The sequence below is a fragment of the Panulirus ornatus genome, chromosome 5 (assembly GCF_036320965.1).
Source record: "Panulirus ornatus isolate Po-2019 chromosome 5, ASM3632096v1, whole genome shotgun sequence".
Classification (NCBI taxonomy): domain Eukaryota; kingdom Metazoa; phylum Arthropoda; class Malacostraca; order Decapoda; family Palinuridae; genus Panulirus; species Panulirus ornatus.
Genome location: NC_092228.1, coordinates 21,007,274 through 21,026,020, shown reverse-complemented (window position 1 = coordinate 21,026,020; position 18,747 = coordinate 21,007,274). Strand labels below are relative to the sequence as shown.

Genomic DNA, 18,747 nt, shown 5'->3' with positions numbered 1-18,747 from the left:
CGGAGAACTGGGGCCCTGATCAACACCATCTCATTAACGATATATATATATATATATATATATATATATATATATATATATATATATATATATATATATATATATATATATATATGTCATCCCTGGGGATAGGGGAAAAAGAATACTTCCCACGTATTCCCTGCGTTTCGTAGAAGGCGACTAAAAGGGGAGGGAGCGTGGGGCTGGAAATCCTCACCTCTCTTTTTTTTTTTTTTTTAATTTTCCAAAAGAAGGAACAGAGAAGGGGGCCAGGTGAGGATATTCCCTCAAAGGCCCAGTCCTCTGTTCTTAATGCTACCTCGCTAACGCGGAAAATGGCAAATAGTTTGAAAGAAAAGAAAGTATAAAAAAAAAAAAAAAAAAAAAAAAAATATATATATATATATATATGATTGCGAGGCGTGGTCTATAGATAGAGTTGTGCGGAGGAGGGTGAATGTGCTGGAAATGAGATGTTTGCGGACAATATGTGGTGTGAGGTGGTTTGATCGAGTAAGTAATGATAGGGTGAGAGAAATGTGTGGTAATAAAAAGAGTGTGGTTGAGAATGCAGAAGAGGATGTTTTGAAATGGTTTGGTCACATGGAGAGAATGAGTGAGGAAAGATTGACCAAGTGGGTATGTGTCAGAGGTGGAGGGAACGAGGAGAAGTGGGAGACCAAATTGGAGGTGGAAAGATGGAGTGAAAAAGATTTTGAGTGATCGGGGCCTGAACATGCAGGAGGGTGAAAGGCGTGCACGGAATAGAGTGAATTGGAACGATGTGGTATACCGGGGTGGACGTGCTGTCAATGGATTGAACCAGGGCATGTGAAGCGTCTGGGGTAAACCATGGAAAGTTTTTTGGGGCCTGGATATGGATAGGGAGCTGTGGTTTCGGTGCATTATTACATGACAGCTAGAGACTGAGTGTGAACGAATGTGGCCTTTGTTGTCTTTTCTTGGCGCTACCTCGCGCACATTTGGGGGAGGGGGTTGTTATTTCATGTGTGGCGGTGTGGCGACGGGAATGAATAAAGGCAGACCGTATGTATTATGTACATTTGTATATATGTCTGTGTGTGTATATATATGTATACGTTGAGATGTATAGGTATGTATATTTGCGTGTGTGGACGTGTATGTATATACATGTGTATGTGGGTGGGTTGGGCCATTTCTTTCGTGTTTCCTTGCGCTATCTCGCTAACGCGGGAGACAGCGACAAAGCAAAGCATCTATATATATATATATATATATATATATATATATATATATATATATATATATATATATATGGTTGTTTAATTTGTTTATGGATGGGGTTGTTAGGGAGGTGAATGTAAGAGTTTTGGAAAGAGGGGCAAGTATGAAGTCTGTTGGGGATGAGAGAGCTTTGGAAGTGAGTCAGTTGTTGTTCGCTGATGATACAGCGCTGGTGGCTGATTCATGTGAGAAACTGCAGAAGCTGGTGACTGAGTTTGGTAAAGTGTGTGAAAGAAGAAAGTTAAGAGTAAATGTGAATAAGAGCAAGGTAATTAGGTACAGTAGGGTTGAGGGTCAAGTCAGTCGGGAGGTAAGTTTGAATGGAGAAAAATGGAGGAAGTAAAGTGTTTTAGATATCTGGGAGTGGATCTGGCAGCGGATGGAACCATGGAAGCGGAAGTGGATCATAGGGTGAGGGAGGGGGCGAAAATCCTGGGAGCCTTGAAGAATGTGTGAAAGTCGAGAACATCGAAAAGCAAAAATGGGTATGTTTGAAGGAATAGTGGTTCCAACAATGTTGTATGGTTGCGAGGCGTGGGCTATGGATAGAGTTGTGCGCAGGAGGATGGATGTGCTGGAAATGAGATGTTTGAGGACAATGTGTAGTTTGAGGTGGTTTGATCGAGTAAGTAACGTAAGGGTAAGAGAGATGTGTGGAAATAAAAAGAGCGTGGTTGAGAGAGCAGAAGAGGGTGTTTTGAAATGGTTTGGGCACATGGAGAGAATGAGTGAGGAAAGATTGGCCAAGAGGATATATGTGTCGGAGGTGGAGGGAACGAGGAGAAGTGGGAGACCAAATTGGAGGTGGAAAGATGGAGTGAAAAAGATTTTGTGTGATCGGGGCCTGAACATGCAGGAGGGTGAAAGGAGGGCAAGGAATAGAGTGAATTGGATCGATGTGGTATACCGAGGTTGACGTGCTGTCAGTGGATTGAATCAGGGCATGTGAAGCGTCTGGGGTAAACCATGGAAAGCTGTGTAGGTATGTAAATTTGCGTGTGTGGACGTATGTATATACATGTGTATGGGGGGGGGTTGGGCCATTTCTTTCGTCTGTTTCCTTGCTCAGTTTATCGACCGATCCCGAGGGGTTGAACGAACACCTGGGTTTAACTGTGGACCGACTGCCATGACCAGGATTCGAACCCATGAGCTGGACCGTGGGCGGCCCGTGAATGCGTCATGGTCAGGAAAGCTGACCCCCGACACGCCTGTTGTCCCGCATGGTGGCTGGGGACCTCCGTTCAATCTTTCCTATCTTGTATCTGCCACAGATAAGATGTGACACCTGATAGATAGCCTCGTCGTGGTCATCTGTTATTTGTTATTTTCCATGCACTTCCAGCTGCCTCGTGATATGGTATGTGCGGTCGAGAGAAAAAAAATAGTATCTTATCGCTTTTTGTGTGAAAGAATATGACACCAGGGACGAAGGATTGTGAGAAATGCCCATTGGTCTGGCCTCACTCACAGTGTGGTTCGCCCTGCTGTCATGTCGTCGTAAAGTATCGCCCGCAGGCGACGTGTCCTGCCATTTGGCGTGATAAATGATTTATTTATTTCATATTTCGTTGGAAATAGATATCAAGTCGGGAGACCATAATGATCAGGTGATCCGCCTCACACTCACCGTGAGCAACCACACCTCGACAACACCAGTCACGGTGGTCACCTCACACCGCAACCAACCCGTCATGGAAGATACATTTTTGAGTGTGTGTACGTGGCCTCCACCACCTCCTCCTCACTGCCCTATGACAGGTACGTGGCCCCCACCTCCTCACTACCTCATGCCAGGCAGTACACGACCCGCCCCGTCAGTACCTCTTGCCAGGCAGTACACGACCCGCCCCGTCAGTACCTCATGCCAGGCAGTACATGACCCGCCCCGTCAGTACCTCATGCCAGGCAGTACATGACCCACCCCGTCAGTACCTCATGCCAGGCAGTACACGACCCGCCCCGTCAGTACCTCATGCCAGGCAGTACATGATCCACCCCGTCAGTACCTCATGCCAGGCAGTACATGACCCACCCCGTCAGTACATCATGCCAGGCAGTACACGACCCACCCCGTCAGTACCTCATGCCAGGCAGTACACGACCCACCCCGTCAGTACCTCATGCCAGGCAGTACATGACCCACCCCGTCAGTACCTCATGCCAGGCAGTACATGACCCACCCCGTCAGTACATCATGCCAGGCAGTACATGACCCACCCCGTCAGTACCTGATGCCAGGCAGTACATGACCCACCCCGTCAGTACATCATGCCAGGCAATACATGACCCACCCCGTCAGTACCTGATGCCAGGCAGTACATGACCCACCCCGTCAGTACATCATGCCAGGCAGTACACGACCCACCCCGTCAGTACCTGATGCCAGGCAGTACATGACCCACCCCGCCAGTACCTCATGCCAGGCAGTACATGACCCACCCCGTCAGTACCTCATGCCAGGCAGTACATGACCCATCCCGTCAGTACCTCATGCCAGGCAGTACATGACCCACCCCGTCAGTACCTCATGCCAGGCAGTACATGACCCACCCCGTCAGTACCTCATGCCAGGCAGTACATGACCCACCCCGTCAGTACCTCATGCCAGGCAGTACACGACCCACCCCGTCAGTACCTGATGCCAGGCAGTACATGACCCACCCCGTCAGTACCTCATGCCAGGCAGTACATGACCCACCCCGTCAGTACCTCATGCCAGGCAGTACATGACCCACCCCGTCAGTACCTCATGCCAGGCAGTACATGACCCACCCCGTCAGTACCTCATGCCAGGCAGTACACGACCCACCCCGTCAGTACCTGATGCCAGGCAGTACATGACCCACCCCGTCAGTACCTCATGCCAGGCAGTACATGACCCACCCCGTCAGTACCTCATGCCAGGCAGTACATGACCCACCCCGTCAGTACCTCATGCCAGGCAGTACATGACCCACCCCGCCAGTACCTCATGCCAGGCAGTACATGACCCACCCCGTCAGTACCTCATGCCAGGCAGTACATGACCCATCCCGTCAGTACCTCATGCCAGGCAGTACATGACCCACCCCGTCAGTACCTCATGCCAGGCAGTACATGACCCACCCCGTCAGTACCTCATGCCAGGCAGTACATGACCCACCCCGTCAGTACCTCATGCCAGGCAGTACATGACCCACCCCGTCAGTACCTCATGCCAGGCAGTACATGACCCACCCCGTCAGTACCTCAAGACTCGAGGTAACTCTCTGTCACCAGCAGGACGGCATCAACACACACACGAGACACAACCAGGTTGTCATAGCTCCTTCAGCCTCCAGGGCTTCCAGGTCCTCCCGCAGTTTGCCCTGGCATCCTCACAGCATCACGGATGTAACCGATTCCCTCTCTATGGAGACCTGAGAGGATTCAGTGCGCTCGTCCGTGGCTTCACATGGGTGTCAGTATGATAACTTGGGCTGGATTCGTGTTCATGACATCACCCTTTTCGAAACCTGGTGAGAAATTCGTTATTGTTGACCCTTGAACTCACGTCACCATGTATTTGGTACGATTTGCTTCCCTGGCTTCATTTTCGCTTAATATATCTAATTTCTTTTTTAGCTCTTGATTAAACAACTCCCAGTTTATCTGTTCCTTTGATTGATAGGAACAGAAAACGATAAAACTTGTATCGTCCGAATCAGTGTTTCACTCGAGACTTGGGACTGTGTCTGTTTGTTCGGATGCTGTGAAGATGTGTTGCCCAGCTGGACGTGTGTGTGTGTGTGTGTGTGTGTGTGTGGGATTGTCCACACACACACACACACACACACACCACCCCTGGCTAGATGATCATATTGGCTGGACCCACTTAATCACCGCTTGAGCTGGGTTCGAACGGTGCGAGCCTGTGCGCTTCAGCCGTAAGGGTCGGAGAGTCATAAGCGCGTCCCGACTCCCCGATCGAACCCGCTACAGCTGGGTCGCTACAGGGGAAGACAGGGACACAAAGGGTCTTTGAACCAGTGTCTTCTGGATCCATGTCTAAGGACCATTAACCAGGTCGTGGGAGAGAAGGGGGTCTCAGGACCAGCCAGCTGGTGGGGGAGCTGGGTGGAGGAGGCAGGGGGTGTGGTACTAGCTGGTTGTGGTACGGTACAGTACTATACCAGCTGGTTGTGAGGGAGGGTTGGGGTACGGTACAGTACCATACCATGTGGTGGTGAGGGAGGGTTGGGGTACGGTACAGTACCATACAGTGTGGTGGTGAGGGAGGGTTGTGAAGGCTGGGGTACGGTACAGTACCATACCATGTGGTGGTGAGGGAGGGTTGGGGTACGGCACAGTACCATACAGTGTGGTGGTGAGGGAGGGTTGGGGTACGGTACAGTACCATACAGTGTGGTGGTGAGGGAGGGTTGGGGTACGGTACAGTACCATACCAGGTGATCGAGAAGTGTGCAGGTACTGCAGTACAGGGTCGTCAGTCAAGTTACAACACCATACAGTTAAACTACAGATTAATAGATTTCGTCTAAATATTAAGGAAGGTTAAAATATCTGTTAAGGGTACGAACATTGGCCAGTGGTACAGTACCACGATGCGGTACAGTACCGTGGTGCATCACTGTACCATAAAGTGCCTTTAACACTTGGATGCATCTGTCGTATCACGTGTTTCTCTTCCAATTACGTATCTATAAAGAAGACTCCAGACAATGCCCCAAGGCCATAAGTACTGGGGACCCACCCGGGGTATAAGAGACCAAACCTTGAGTCTGCCAGGGGCAGCAGACGGTGAGTCAAGCCCAAGTTTATAGGCTTAAATTGCCTTTAAACACCAGGCGGCTTCGGGACGCCTTCCACACCACCGCCACCACAAGACACATCCATTGAGAATCCTCTCCTGAGGTGGGATCGATCCTCTTTTGTTTGTTGTTGACATCACAGACAAATCTTTAGTCTCTCCACTGATTAAACGCAAGAAGTAGATCTTTATAAGTAAATCTGCCACGTTTTTAAGTAGATATCTCGCGTGAGTGAAGACAGTGGGTGACATGCTTGCCCTGAGCCTGCTGGCCTCGCGCTGGCGATGAAAGCGCTGGAGAAATGAGAGTGTTGAACGCGGACGAAATTGAGCCAAGTTAACCTGTCGTAGCGAACGCGCCCCAGCACGAAGATGACTCACTCATGTTCGCGCCACTTTTTTACCCTTGGCCACACCCAGGCCGGGGGGGGGGGGGGAGTGAGTGGGTAACATGACCCCCCTCCCCCCTCCCCGGGCGCTTTCGTGCTTTCGTGCACACAGGCGGGGGGCCCCGGGTATATTCGTGCACACAGGTGGGGGGCCCCGGGTGTATTTCGTGGGTGTGGCGTAGAAGCTGTCGCAGCAGGAGGCGCGATTGGTTCAAATTGGATGATTTACCTCAGGGATGGAAGGGGAGAGGGGAGGGTATGTATGGCGTGTGTACGTGTGTGTGTGTGTGGGAGTATAATTGGTGTAGCGGAGAGAGAGAGAGAGAGAGAGAGAGAGAGAGAGAGAGAGAGAGAGAGAGAGAGAGAGAGAGAGAGAGACGAGGGGAGTAAAAGGACGGAAGCTTTGCCTTTGAGGCACAGCCGACGATATGTGAAGAGGAGGTCACACACAGAGAAAGATAGACAGACATAGACTGAGAAAGAGATAGAAAGAGCAAGACGCATGGCAGATCTGTACATAACCAAGAGCAGCAGTGGCAAAGACGCCATTCATCCTCCCTCTAACCTTCCTTATGTACCCCATTTTACTCCCTTTTCTCCTCGACCATTGAAGGGAGATGGAGACCCTTGCAGGGGTTGGTAACTCCTCTTGATGTAGCCCACCGCCAGCCACACCATTGCCTCCTCCCCACGTCAACTGTGGCTCTCATACAGACTGAGGACACCACTTCAACTGAGAGAAGAGGGAGAGGTGTACTACGTCACATGAAGAGGCTACGTTAGCTGAGGGAGCCACGTCAACTGGTGGGTATCACGTCACATGAAGAGGCTAAGTTAGCTGAGGGAGCCACGTCAACTGGTGGGTGCCACGTCGCACGAAGAGGCTACCTTAGCTGAGGGAGCCACGTCAACTGGTGGGTATCACGTCACACGAAGAGGCTAAGTTAGCTGAGGGAGCCACGTCAACTGGTGGGTACCACGTCACACGAAGAGGCTAAGTTAGCTGAGGGAGCCACGTCATATGAAGAGGCTAAGTTAGCTGAGGGAGCCACGTCAACTGGTGGGTACCACGTCGCACGAAGAGGCTAAGTTAGCTGAGGGAGCCACGTCATATGAAGAGGCTAAGTTAGCTGAGGGAGCCACGTCAACTTGTGGGTACCACGTCGCACGAAGAGGCTAAGTTAGCTGAGGGAGCCACGTCACATGAAGAGGCTAAGTTAGCTGAGGGAGCCACGTCAACTGGTGGGTACCACTTCGCACGAAGAGGCTAAGTTAGCTGAGGGAGCCACGTCAACTGGTGGGTGCCACGTCGCACGAAGAGGCTAAGTTAGCTGAGGGAGCCACGTCACATGAAGAGGCTAAGTTAGCTGAGGGAGCCACGTCACATGAAGAGGCTAAGTTAGCTGAAGGAGCCACGTCAACTGGTGGGTACCACGTCACATGAAGAGGCTAAGTTAGCTGAGGGAGCCACGTCACATGAAGAGGCTAAGTTAGCTTAGGGAGCCACGTCACATGAAGAGGCTAAGTTAGCTGAGGGAGCCACGTCAACTGGTGGGTATCACGTCACATTAAGAGGCTAAGTTAGCTGAGGGAGCCATGTCTCATGAAGAGGCTAAGTTAGCTGAGGGAGCCACGTCAACTGGTGGGTATCACGTCACATTAAGAGGCTAAGTTAGCTGAGGGAGCCACGTCTCATGAAGAGGCTAAGTCAGCTGAGGGAGCCACATCAACTGGTGGGTACCACGTCACATGAAGAGGCTAAGTCAGCTGAGGGAGCCACATCAACTGGTGGGTACCACGTCACATGAAGAGGCTAAGTTAGCTGAGGGAGCCACATCAACTGGTGGGTACCACGTCACATGAAGAGGCTAAGTCAGCTGAGGGAGCCACATCAACTGGTGGGTACCACGTCACATGAAGAGGCTAAGTTAGATGCGGGAGATTCTGCCATCAGACAGGACTAACGCGTAGCGCTCACCGTAGAATGGTAAGAGTCAAGAAATTAAGGGTCGTTTTACGGTGCTTGTTGTCATGCGTTACGTGAGAGAGAGAGAGAGAGAGAGAGAGAGAGAGAGAGAGAGAGAGAGAGAGAGAGAGAGAGAGAGAGAGAGAGTCACATCCTTGGTTCATGGTGTGATGGTCACGTGAGGATTCACATGGCCCGTATGGTCTGTGAGGCCAAGCACCGCCCACTACTCACCCACCTAAAACCCACTTGCCCACCCCCGCCACCCACCCCACTGAGAACGCTCTCCACCCACCGCTGTGTTGCCATTGTTTCCTCCGAGGTTTTTATTTTCCCTCCACATTTTTACGATCGTTTCCTGGACGTTATTTGAGTATATATTCCGTTCAAATTATCCTCAGCTCTATTTCGTAAGCCAAACATTCCCTAAAAAGAAACACTGTTCGGTAATGGAATCCAAATCATGCGTTTTGAAATACGTTAACGCATTTGCAAATACGTCTTGTTATATGGTTTCCATGCTCATTTATTCTGTTCTTCAGATAATTATCTTAGACACTTTCTGTCCCATATATTTGCATTAATTATACATAAATCACTCTCATTTTCTCTCTTACCATCATGTCATAGATGACAAGCTCCTAAATTAACTTCAAAGCATCATGTAATTACCTCTCTTATGTAACCCCGTACGAACGCAGACAAACACTAGTCGTTGTTACTATTCGTCAGCGCCTCCCTGCGGCGCCCCGTCGTACTGCCGGCCAGAGATTACTCCGCTCATTGATTAATACGCGATTATAAAAGTGAGTTCCGAGTAAAAGTACACCAGAATCATGATTAAAACACACACACACACACACACACACACACACACACACACACACACACACACAAGCGGGATCCAGTAGAGTTTCTGATAAGAGCAACAGAGGAAGATCTGTTCCATCCGGGCCAAGCAGTTGGAAAACGGAAGCGGATACATGCAAGGAACAGAAAACGTAGACGTTTAGACAACATCAGCTAACACACGGGAACAGGAGAATAAACACGCTGAACAAGAGAAATAACACCAGGGAATGGAAAATACCCAACAAAAGATGGATAAGAAGAGACAAAAGATAGCGTAGTATTTGCGTCCCTACCTACCGTGCAAATAGTAACGGTTCGAATCCTACTGTCGGAGGGCATCATGTGTTGTGTGAAAGTGCGCGCTCACTGCACTGTGTTCATGTACATTAGATAGAATAAGGATTGGGACATGGAAGATACAGGAAATACATATATAATACGGGTAATTCACTAAATATATAGTTAAAGATGATATTGCAAGAATGGAGATATGAGGACATAATAGAGTGTTGATGACAAGTTAAAAAAAAAAAGAAATGAAATCTATTAATCAAAGAGAAACGAAGAAGTGCTAAAGGATGGAGTAGACTGCGAAAAATACGGATGAGGAAATAAGACGTAAAACAGAATAAACCAGAGTAGGAAACGACTGAGAGAGTGGGGAAAATATGGGATAAATATTGGATATACCGCCGCAAGATGGTAGTGACAGTGGTGATGTAGGTGGAGCGGTGGAATGTGCTGATGCAAATGACTGATACAGAGGAAGTGGAGGATTATGGTAAGGAGGTGGTGCATCTCGAGGGAAACAAGTGAGGGAGATCAAGGACAGAATTCCGTGCAGCGGGTGACGCACAGGAGGACCGGTATGTGAATGATGGCTACGAAAGAATATAAAAAAGAATAGGTAGATGAAACCATATTAGAATACTGATGGAGAACAGGTGTGTCTTAGACACGAATTTATATAATCATAGATTTGAATGGTCATTAAAGAATGAAGACGTAAGTATCGCACGATAAATCAACTTAATTGTACAAAGTGGAGGAGTGAGAATTACTTATATAAGTGACGCTGACGTTTTACTTAAACAGGAGAAGTGTAGGTTACAGATGTGTGTGTGTGTGTGTAAGTTATGTTCAAAGGCGTTGTGTACTTGCACCACCCACATGGCCGCTGCAAATGGTGTAATGGTGATAGATGAACAGATAGTTAGCTAGTTTATCCACTTAGCATAGAGCAATTCACAATAAATATCTACATCAAACTACTGCTCTGATTTCTATACGATGAGGCTTTTACAAATCGTTTGATGCCATCGTTAGAGCGTAGCATTGTGACGTATAGCGTAGTTACGTTAATTAAGTTCTTTGCTGTCTCGTGGGGATCACATCTCTACCAACGGTGTTACGTGATCACAGCAGATGTTCATGTGGTCACGCTGCCCACATGAACCTAAGTTGTGAGTTAGAGGTGCCAGAATTGGAATATTCGTTGCCGGAGAAAAAGATACACGTAGGCATAGGCCGGACGAGTGTCAACAATACAGGAGCTGCCATGTATCCTATGGGTGAGTGTTCCTACCTAAAGAAAATAGAAAATAATAACTTTAATGAGAAACTAAAGTTTCGTACAACTCAAACGTGAGGAACTTTCTCAAGTTTTTTTTCCCCCAGTCATTCTGGTGAGGGCGGGCGGCCGCTCAAGCCATCTCTCATAATTTATCTCTGAGCGGGAAGGTGACAAATTACTGAGTCAGATGCTGTGTGTCGACATCGGCCGTTCCGACACTGTGTGCCCACCACCACCACCCACTCGCCTCTGACGGCCTCGTCTTGGCTGCCAAATGAGTGATATAATTGTGCACTGATGCCCTACGTGTCATCTACCTCCCACAGTGTTGACAGACGGATGCACTACCGTCATGGCGCCTGCCTGGCTAACCCCGCCCTTTTCTTTCTAGTTGCCAACCATTACTATTACGATCCTCCCCATATTTAGCCCCTTTTCTTTAGCCTTTTCCATCCCTCTCTTCATATCTACATGTGGTTCATATCTTCACTTTAATCAGCTTAAGTTCATTTATATTTCGGGAAAAAACTATTACATGAAATATGTAAACGAAGAACCCAAACGTAAACCAACCAAGCAATAAACGACACGGAAGGCGAGAGCGGAGGGAAAAAAACAAAAGAGCGCGGGAGGTCGAGGATCGTGTCGTGCGTCGCTAAGGGGGCGTTTCTGGGCTAAGCTGATTACACTCTTGAATACGATTATGGGGACGGCGATTCCTTTATACAGCCCTGAGGCTCAGGCGTATCAGCGGATGATTAACGTGAGAAAATCATTGAACGAAGGTTCCTTTTTTAATCATATAAATATAGCCAGAATTTCAGTATTTCTGATGTGCTGCGGAAATCATGGAGTAAACATAGATAAGAGCTACTTCAACAACGAGAGAAAACTTCTAGACGAAGGGGGACTTACTTATAGTGCTAGAGAAAGCATTAGAATGCATTTAGCTACAACCCTAGCCACATCTAGACTTAAAGTCATCCCCTTACCTTGACCTCCGATCATTTGGACTCAAAATAGTAAGTATAGAAGGCTATATCAAAGCCTAATCTATTCGTAAGACGTGGTTTGTGACAGCGACAGACAGTCTTATATCTGCTACGTTTAGTTTCTCTTTCCTGTCTCTCCGTCCGTCTATCGATCCCCGGTCTGTAAACATGGCTGGGCAGTTTCCAGACGCACGAGCACTAACCCCCATACAACCTTGCCAATAATTCATGCAATTCCTTGACAGGGTAGTATTTGGTGGCTGCTAGAATGAATTAGTATTGGAAAACCATTTAATGGATGAGCGGGAAGGTTCTGTCGGCAATATGGAAATATGTTGAGGGGAGGTATATTGGAACCACTGAGCAATGTCATCTGCCGTTCAGGAAGTAATGGCCAGGGTGGGAGGGAGTGGTAGTAAGGAGGAAGGATGTCGTAGACAGGGAGGAAGGAAGTTGTGGTGGTGAGGTAGGGTGTGGTAGCCAGGGTGGAGGGGCGTGGTGGTAGTGGAGGAAGGTGTGCTATAGATACCCTTTATCTAGTATGGATACTCCCCTGTCTACTGTAGATACCCCCTTATCTACTAGAGAAACCTCTCTCATCTACTATAGGTAATCCCCCGTCTACTTGTCTACTTTTTTATCCTCAGCATGGAGGATTTCCTTCTATTAAACATATTATGGTCTATAATAAAGGCAGACGGAGCCTTCCAGACCCTGTGGCCACACATCTGCCTCACATGTCCCATATATACACTGGCCAGAGAGCCAAGGTCGTCAGCCACGTCACGAGCACAGACATGCTACAAGGGGGAAGTGCTTCGTCTTCCTTGCCCACGTCATTCTGTCGTGTTCCACACGTCAGCTATGACTGTGATGGAAACAATGTAAGGGGAGGGTGGAGTTACCCCTCCAGGATGACACTTATTTTGTAAGAGAACGAGGTTCACCGGAGAAAACGGTATGTCGGGCGGTATATCACGGAAAATAGGGCACGCCCTCATCACAGAAAATGGTACCATGGTTGTTATTATTATTATTGTTATTATTATTATTACTATTATTATTATTATTATTATTATTATTATTATTATTATTATTATTATTATTATTATTATTATGAAACATTGATAATTACAATTATGATAATTCATGTGATAATCATTATGATGATATTGATAATAATGATAATTAGTAGAACTAATAGTAGTTATAATGTCTTCATAATGAAACATTACTTGTGTCATTATTATAATCATCAGTTATCACCATTACTCTCGTCTCTGTCATTATGTCTCGTCCACTCTTCGTTCGTCTCCTTATCCATCTTTCCTTCTATCCTTCCCTCCTTCTACCCCTCCCTCCTTGTATCCATACCTCCTATCCCCCCCTCCTTCTATCTCCCCTCCTCCTATCCCTCCCTTCTTCGATCCCTCCCTCCTTCTATCCCTCCCTCCTATCCCTCTCCTTCTATCCTTCCTCCTTCTACCCCTCCCTCCTTGTATCCATCCCTCCTTCTATCCCCCCTCCTTCTATCTCCCCTCCTCCTATCCCTCCCTCCTTCGATCCCTCCCTCCTTCTATCCCTCCCTCCTATCCCTCTCCTTCTATCCTTCCCTCCTTCTACCCCTCCCTCCTTGTATCCATCCCTCCTTCTATCCCTCCCTCCTTCGATCCCTCCCTCCTATCCCTCTCCTTCTATCCTTCCCTCCTTCTACCCCTCCCTCTTTGTATCCATACTTCCTTCTGTCTTCCCTCCTTCTATCCCTCCCTCCTTCCACCCCTCCTCCTCCTCGACCCTCCTCTTTACTGCAGTTTCTCCCCATCTGGGCGACAGCTCTCGTCTCCCCATCATTGCCGGACGGCCGGTGACGAGACTCTCCCTCGTCGATAATCACCCCCGCTGATCTCTCTCTCTCTCTCTCTCTCTCTCTCTCTCTCTCTCTCTCTCTCTCTCTCCCTCCCAGGACAGCGTGACCCGCCACCATCTGTAATGACCGTGTTTCACGTGAGGCCACCAGTTACCATCTGCTGCTGTGTCTGAAGGCCGACCCAGCGGTGCCCTCTCCACTTGGGGATGTTTGATAGATGGGGATAGATAGATAGATAGATAGATAGATAGATAGATAGATAGGTAGTACCGCGCTCAGCCTGTAAAGGTTATACCGCGCTCGAAAAATCAACTTTGGCGACGCTGTATCATTGGGAGTAAAAAGAAACGTCGAAGAACCTCTTCCTCCAAAGGAGTCTACATTGCCCTACTGCTGGAGGTAGTGCAGACTCGGGCTGCAGGAGCCTTTAGAAAGGTTCCTGGGTAACACCAGGACACCTTCATAGAAACTGGTGGGAGAGATACAGAAACACGAAGACTAGCAACATCAACAGTAGTGTGTTGGATAATGTACGGAGGCGCGATGCTGACCAGGATCAAAGAGCCACTGGAGACCGGGGTAATGTGGTAGGAGGAAGAGGCCAGGCGAGGTAGGGTGAGCTGTGGGGCGACGGGCGTGGCAGGAGTCCCACGGTGCTGGCGTGGATGCAGCAGGTGAAGCAGGAGGTGCCCATGGGAGAGGCGCGTGGCTGCCGGGTCTTCATGGATCTTCAGTCTAGGGTGAGGTGTGGCACCTGCCTGCCGGGGCTCTGAGCGACTGGCAGCCACAAGACTGACGGAGGCGAAGCCCCACACGAATCCTACCGAAGGAGGACGTCGGAGATGAGGCATCTCAGATACCAGCCGGGAAGATGAACCTTCAGGAATCACGTGATGCCTGAACCACGTCGTGTGTCCCACTCCTTGACCTTCAACGAGGGGCGGCGAGGTCAGGTCATGAAGGCGGTCGTCCCCAGATCCTGAAGGAGGCGGTCCTGGGAGAGGAAGCCGGCCGACCCTCACGTGTGCTGGGAGACGTCATCGCTGGGTGAAGCCCGGGAGGAGGCGTGGGCCTTTATGTCTACGTTGCGGGGTGCAGGTCAGGTCAACCAAGACCTACACTACGGGTCAACAACCTCGTTCATCCGGGGATTTTACAAGGTCAAGAACAGGGATGGGGGCAAAGTGAAGATTTTCCCTCTTAGGCTCAGTCCTCTGTTCTTAACGCTGCCTCGCTAACGCGGGAAATGGCGAGTATGGCGAATATGTATGAAGAAGAAAAAAAAAAAAAAAAATATATATATATATATATATATATATATATATATATATATATATATATATATATATATATTATCGTAACGACATTTTGTGAGAGTGCAATAAGCCAAGTTCTATCGCCATTCGAAAGACCTAACTCAATATATGATAGTCTTCCATTATATGACATCAGTAACAAGACACGAGCCACCAGATATCACCACATGTCCACATGATCACACTGCATCAATGTTGACGGAGCGCCAGAATGACCCGCTAACAAGGCCATTCTAGAACCGAGGGCCGAGTTCAAGTGTATTGTATGGCTTTTGAATGAGGGACACACACACACTTTGATGTCCGGGGGTCGGGTAATTATACACCAGGGGAGGATCCCCGGCCATGCCTAGCCACCCCGGAAAGCCTTTGACACGGTGTGTCGTGAGCCGGGGGGGGGGGGGGGGGGTCGCTGAGGGAGACTTGGATGAGACTATGAGAGACACAGTTGTGTGGTGATGTGGAAGGATTATACAGGATACAGTGACTGGTAGGAAGGGTCGTATACAGGATACAGTGACTGATAGTAAGGGTCGTATACAGGATACAGTGACTGATAGTAAGGGTCGTATACAGGATACAGTGACTGATAGTAAGGGTCGTATACAAGATACAGTGACTGATAGTGTGAGTCGTATACAGGATACAGTGACTGATAGTAAGGGTCGTATACAGGATACAGTGACTTATAGTAAGGGTCGTATGCAAGATACAGTGACTGATAGTAAGGGTCGTATACAAGATACAGTGACTGATAGTAAGGGTCGTATACAAGATACAGTGACTGATAATAAGGGTCGTATACAGGATACAGTGACTGATAGTAAGGGTCGTATACAAGATACAGTGACTGATAGTGTGAGTCGTATACAGGATACAGTGACTGATAGTATGAGTCGTATACAGGATATAGTGACTGGTAGGAAAGGTCGTATATAGGATACAGTGACTGATAGTAAGGGTCGTATACACGATACAGTGACTGATAATATGGGTCGTATACAGGATACAGTGACTGATGGTATGGGTCGTGTTGAAGATACAGTGACTGATAGTATGGGTCGTTTACAGGATACAGTGACTGATAGTAAGGGTCGTATACAGGATACAGTGACTGATAGTATGGGTCGTATACAAGATACAGTGACTGATAGTCAGGGTCGTATACAAGATACAGTGACTGATAATATGGGTCGTATACAGGATACAGTGACTGATAGTAAGGGTCGTATACAGGATATAGTGACTGATAGTAAGGGTCGTATACAAGATACAGTGACTGATAGTAAGGGTCGTATACAGGATATAGTGACTGATAGTAAGGGTCGTATACAGGATACAGTGACTGATAGTAAGGGTCGTATACAAGATACAGTGACTGATAGTGTGAGTCGTATACAGGATACAGTGACTGATAGGAAGGGTCGTATACAGGATACAGTGACTAATAGTAAGGGTCGTATACAGGATACAGTGACTGATAGTAGGGGTCGTATACAAGATACAGTGACTGATAGTAAGGGTCGTATACAGGATACAGTGACTGGTGGTGGAGAAGGTCGTACACAGGATACAGTGACTGATAGTAGGGGTCGTATACAGGATACAGTGTCTGATAGTAAGGGTCGTATACAGGATACAGTGACTGATAGTAGGGGTCGTATACAGGATACAGTGACTGATAGTAAGGGTCGTATACAGGATACAGTGACTGATAGTATGGGTCGTATACAAGATACAGTGACTTATAGTAAGGGTCGTATACAGGATACAGTGACTGATAGTAAGGGTCGTATACAGGATACAGTGACTGATAATAAGGGTCGTATAGAGGATACAGTGACTGATAGTAAGGGTCGTATACAGGATACAGTGACTGATAGTAAGGGTCGTATACAGGATACAGTGACTGGTGGTGGAGAAGGTCGTACACAGGATACAGTAATGGCCACCACCAGGGGGGTGTGAGGTTCACTTACCCTTCTTACGGTGTGGTCGTTGTGGTCGTGCACGGCGTTCGATGAGTGGGTGGGAGGCCCGGCGACGACCCCCCTCACAGGTCGTACGACCCATGGCTGCTCCCCTACCAGAGATACACACGAACGAACGAACGAACACACAGTGAACTACCAAGCCCCACACGTTGATCAGTTGAACATGTTCACGTCTCCAGGCTGGAGTGGGGGGGGGGAGGGGGGGTTCTGTGCTACTGTTCACACACACACTGTTCACTTTGTTCACATTTGGGTTCACAGGTTCGACGCCAGGCCTGTGGTACAACGGGGAGTGGTTTTCCTTCCTCTTTTTTTTTTTTTGTTTTATATTTTTCTTGTTTTTTTATTGTTTTTGTTTGTTTGATTTTGTTCTTAAATGTCTATTGTATAAACTGGTGAGGTGAGCGATAGGTTGACGTAATGTTAGAAGTGATTCTCTCTCTCTCTCTCTCTCTCTCTCTCTCTCTCTCTCTCTCTCTCTCTCTCTCTCTCTCTCTCTCTCTCTCTCTCTCTCTCTCTCTATCTATCTATCTATCTATCTATCTATCTCTCTATCTCTCTTATCGTATCCCTTATTTCACCCTATGGTCGATCGCCGACCCCATTTTCTTTTTTCTTTTTCTTTTTTTTTGTGTACGCCTTACCCAGCTACGTCCCGAAGGGCGGAAGTAAACAGAGTCGCGGAGAGCGTGATCGGCCGATGAGCCTTGACCCTTATGGTTCTTGGAGGGGGGGGGGAGCCACCACCCCCCCCACCACCATTCAAGAGGAGGCCTGTATCTGGGCCTTGCCTCCCCTCTCCCCTCCCCATACACAGTGTCATCTCCCCACACACCCGGGTCATCTCCCCACACAACCCAGTCATCTCCCCACACACCCCGGTCATCTCCCCACACAACCCAGGTCATCTCCCCACACACCCCAGTCATCTCCACACACACCCCAGTCATCTCCCTACACAACCCAGGTCATCTCCCCACACACCCCGGTCATCTCCCCACACACCCCAGTCATCTCCCTACACACCCCGGTCATCTCCCTACACACCCCAGGTCATCTCCCCACACACCCCAGTCATCTCCCTGCACACCCCGGTCATCTCCCCACACACCCCAGGTCATCTCCCCACACACCCCGGTCATCTCCCCACACAACCCGGTCATCTCCCCACACAACCCAGGTCATCTCCCCACACACCCCGGTCATCTCCCCACACAACCCAGGTCATCTCCCCACACAACCCAGTCATCTCCCCACACACCCCGGTCATCTCCCCACACAACCCAGGTCATCTCCCCACACACCCCGGTCATCTCCCCACACACCCCGGTCATCTCCCCACACACCCCGGTCATCTCCCCACACACCCCAGGTCATCTCCCCACACACTCCAGTAATCTCCCCACACACCCCGGTCATCTCCCCACACACCCCGGTCATCTCCCCACACACCCCAGGTCATCTCTCCCACACACTCCAGTAATCTCCCCACACACCCCGGTCCCACACATCACTCCCCACACACCCGGTCATCTCCCCACACACCCCAGTCTATCTCCCCCACACACCCCGGTCATCCCCCCCCCACACACCCCGGTCATCTCCCCACACAACCCGGTCATCTCCCCGCAACCCGGTCATCTTCCCACACAACCCGGTCATCTCCCTACACACACCCCGGTCATCTCCCCACACAAATCGGTCATCTCCCCACGACCGGTCATCTCCCCACACACCCCG

General features: G+C 48.9%; 1 protein-coding gene across 4 annotated transcripts in view; it reads right to left on the bottom strand.

Annotated features, from left to right (window-relative positions):
* The window catches only part of LOC139748633 (uncharacterized), a 460,904-nt gene that overhangs the window by 301,346 nt on the left and 140,811 nt on the right, over positions 1-18,747 (bottom strand). For 2 of the 4 annotated variants that reach the window (XM_071661831.1, XM_071661832.1), the window contains exon 1: positions 16,993-17,399. The exons of the other annotated variants lie outside the window; for them this stretch is intronic. In XM_071661831.1, coding sequence (XP_071517932.1) covers positions 16,993-17,086 — 94 coding nt within the window. In that variant the 5' untranslated portion in view covers positions 17,087-17,399. Of the gene's footprint in view, positions 1-16,992; positions 17,400-18,747 lie in introns of those variants that run through there. 4 annotated transcript variants of the gene reach the window in all.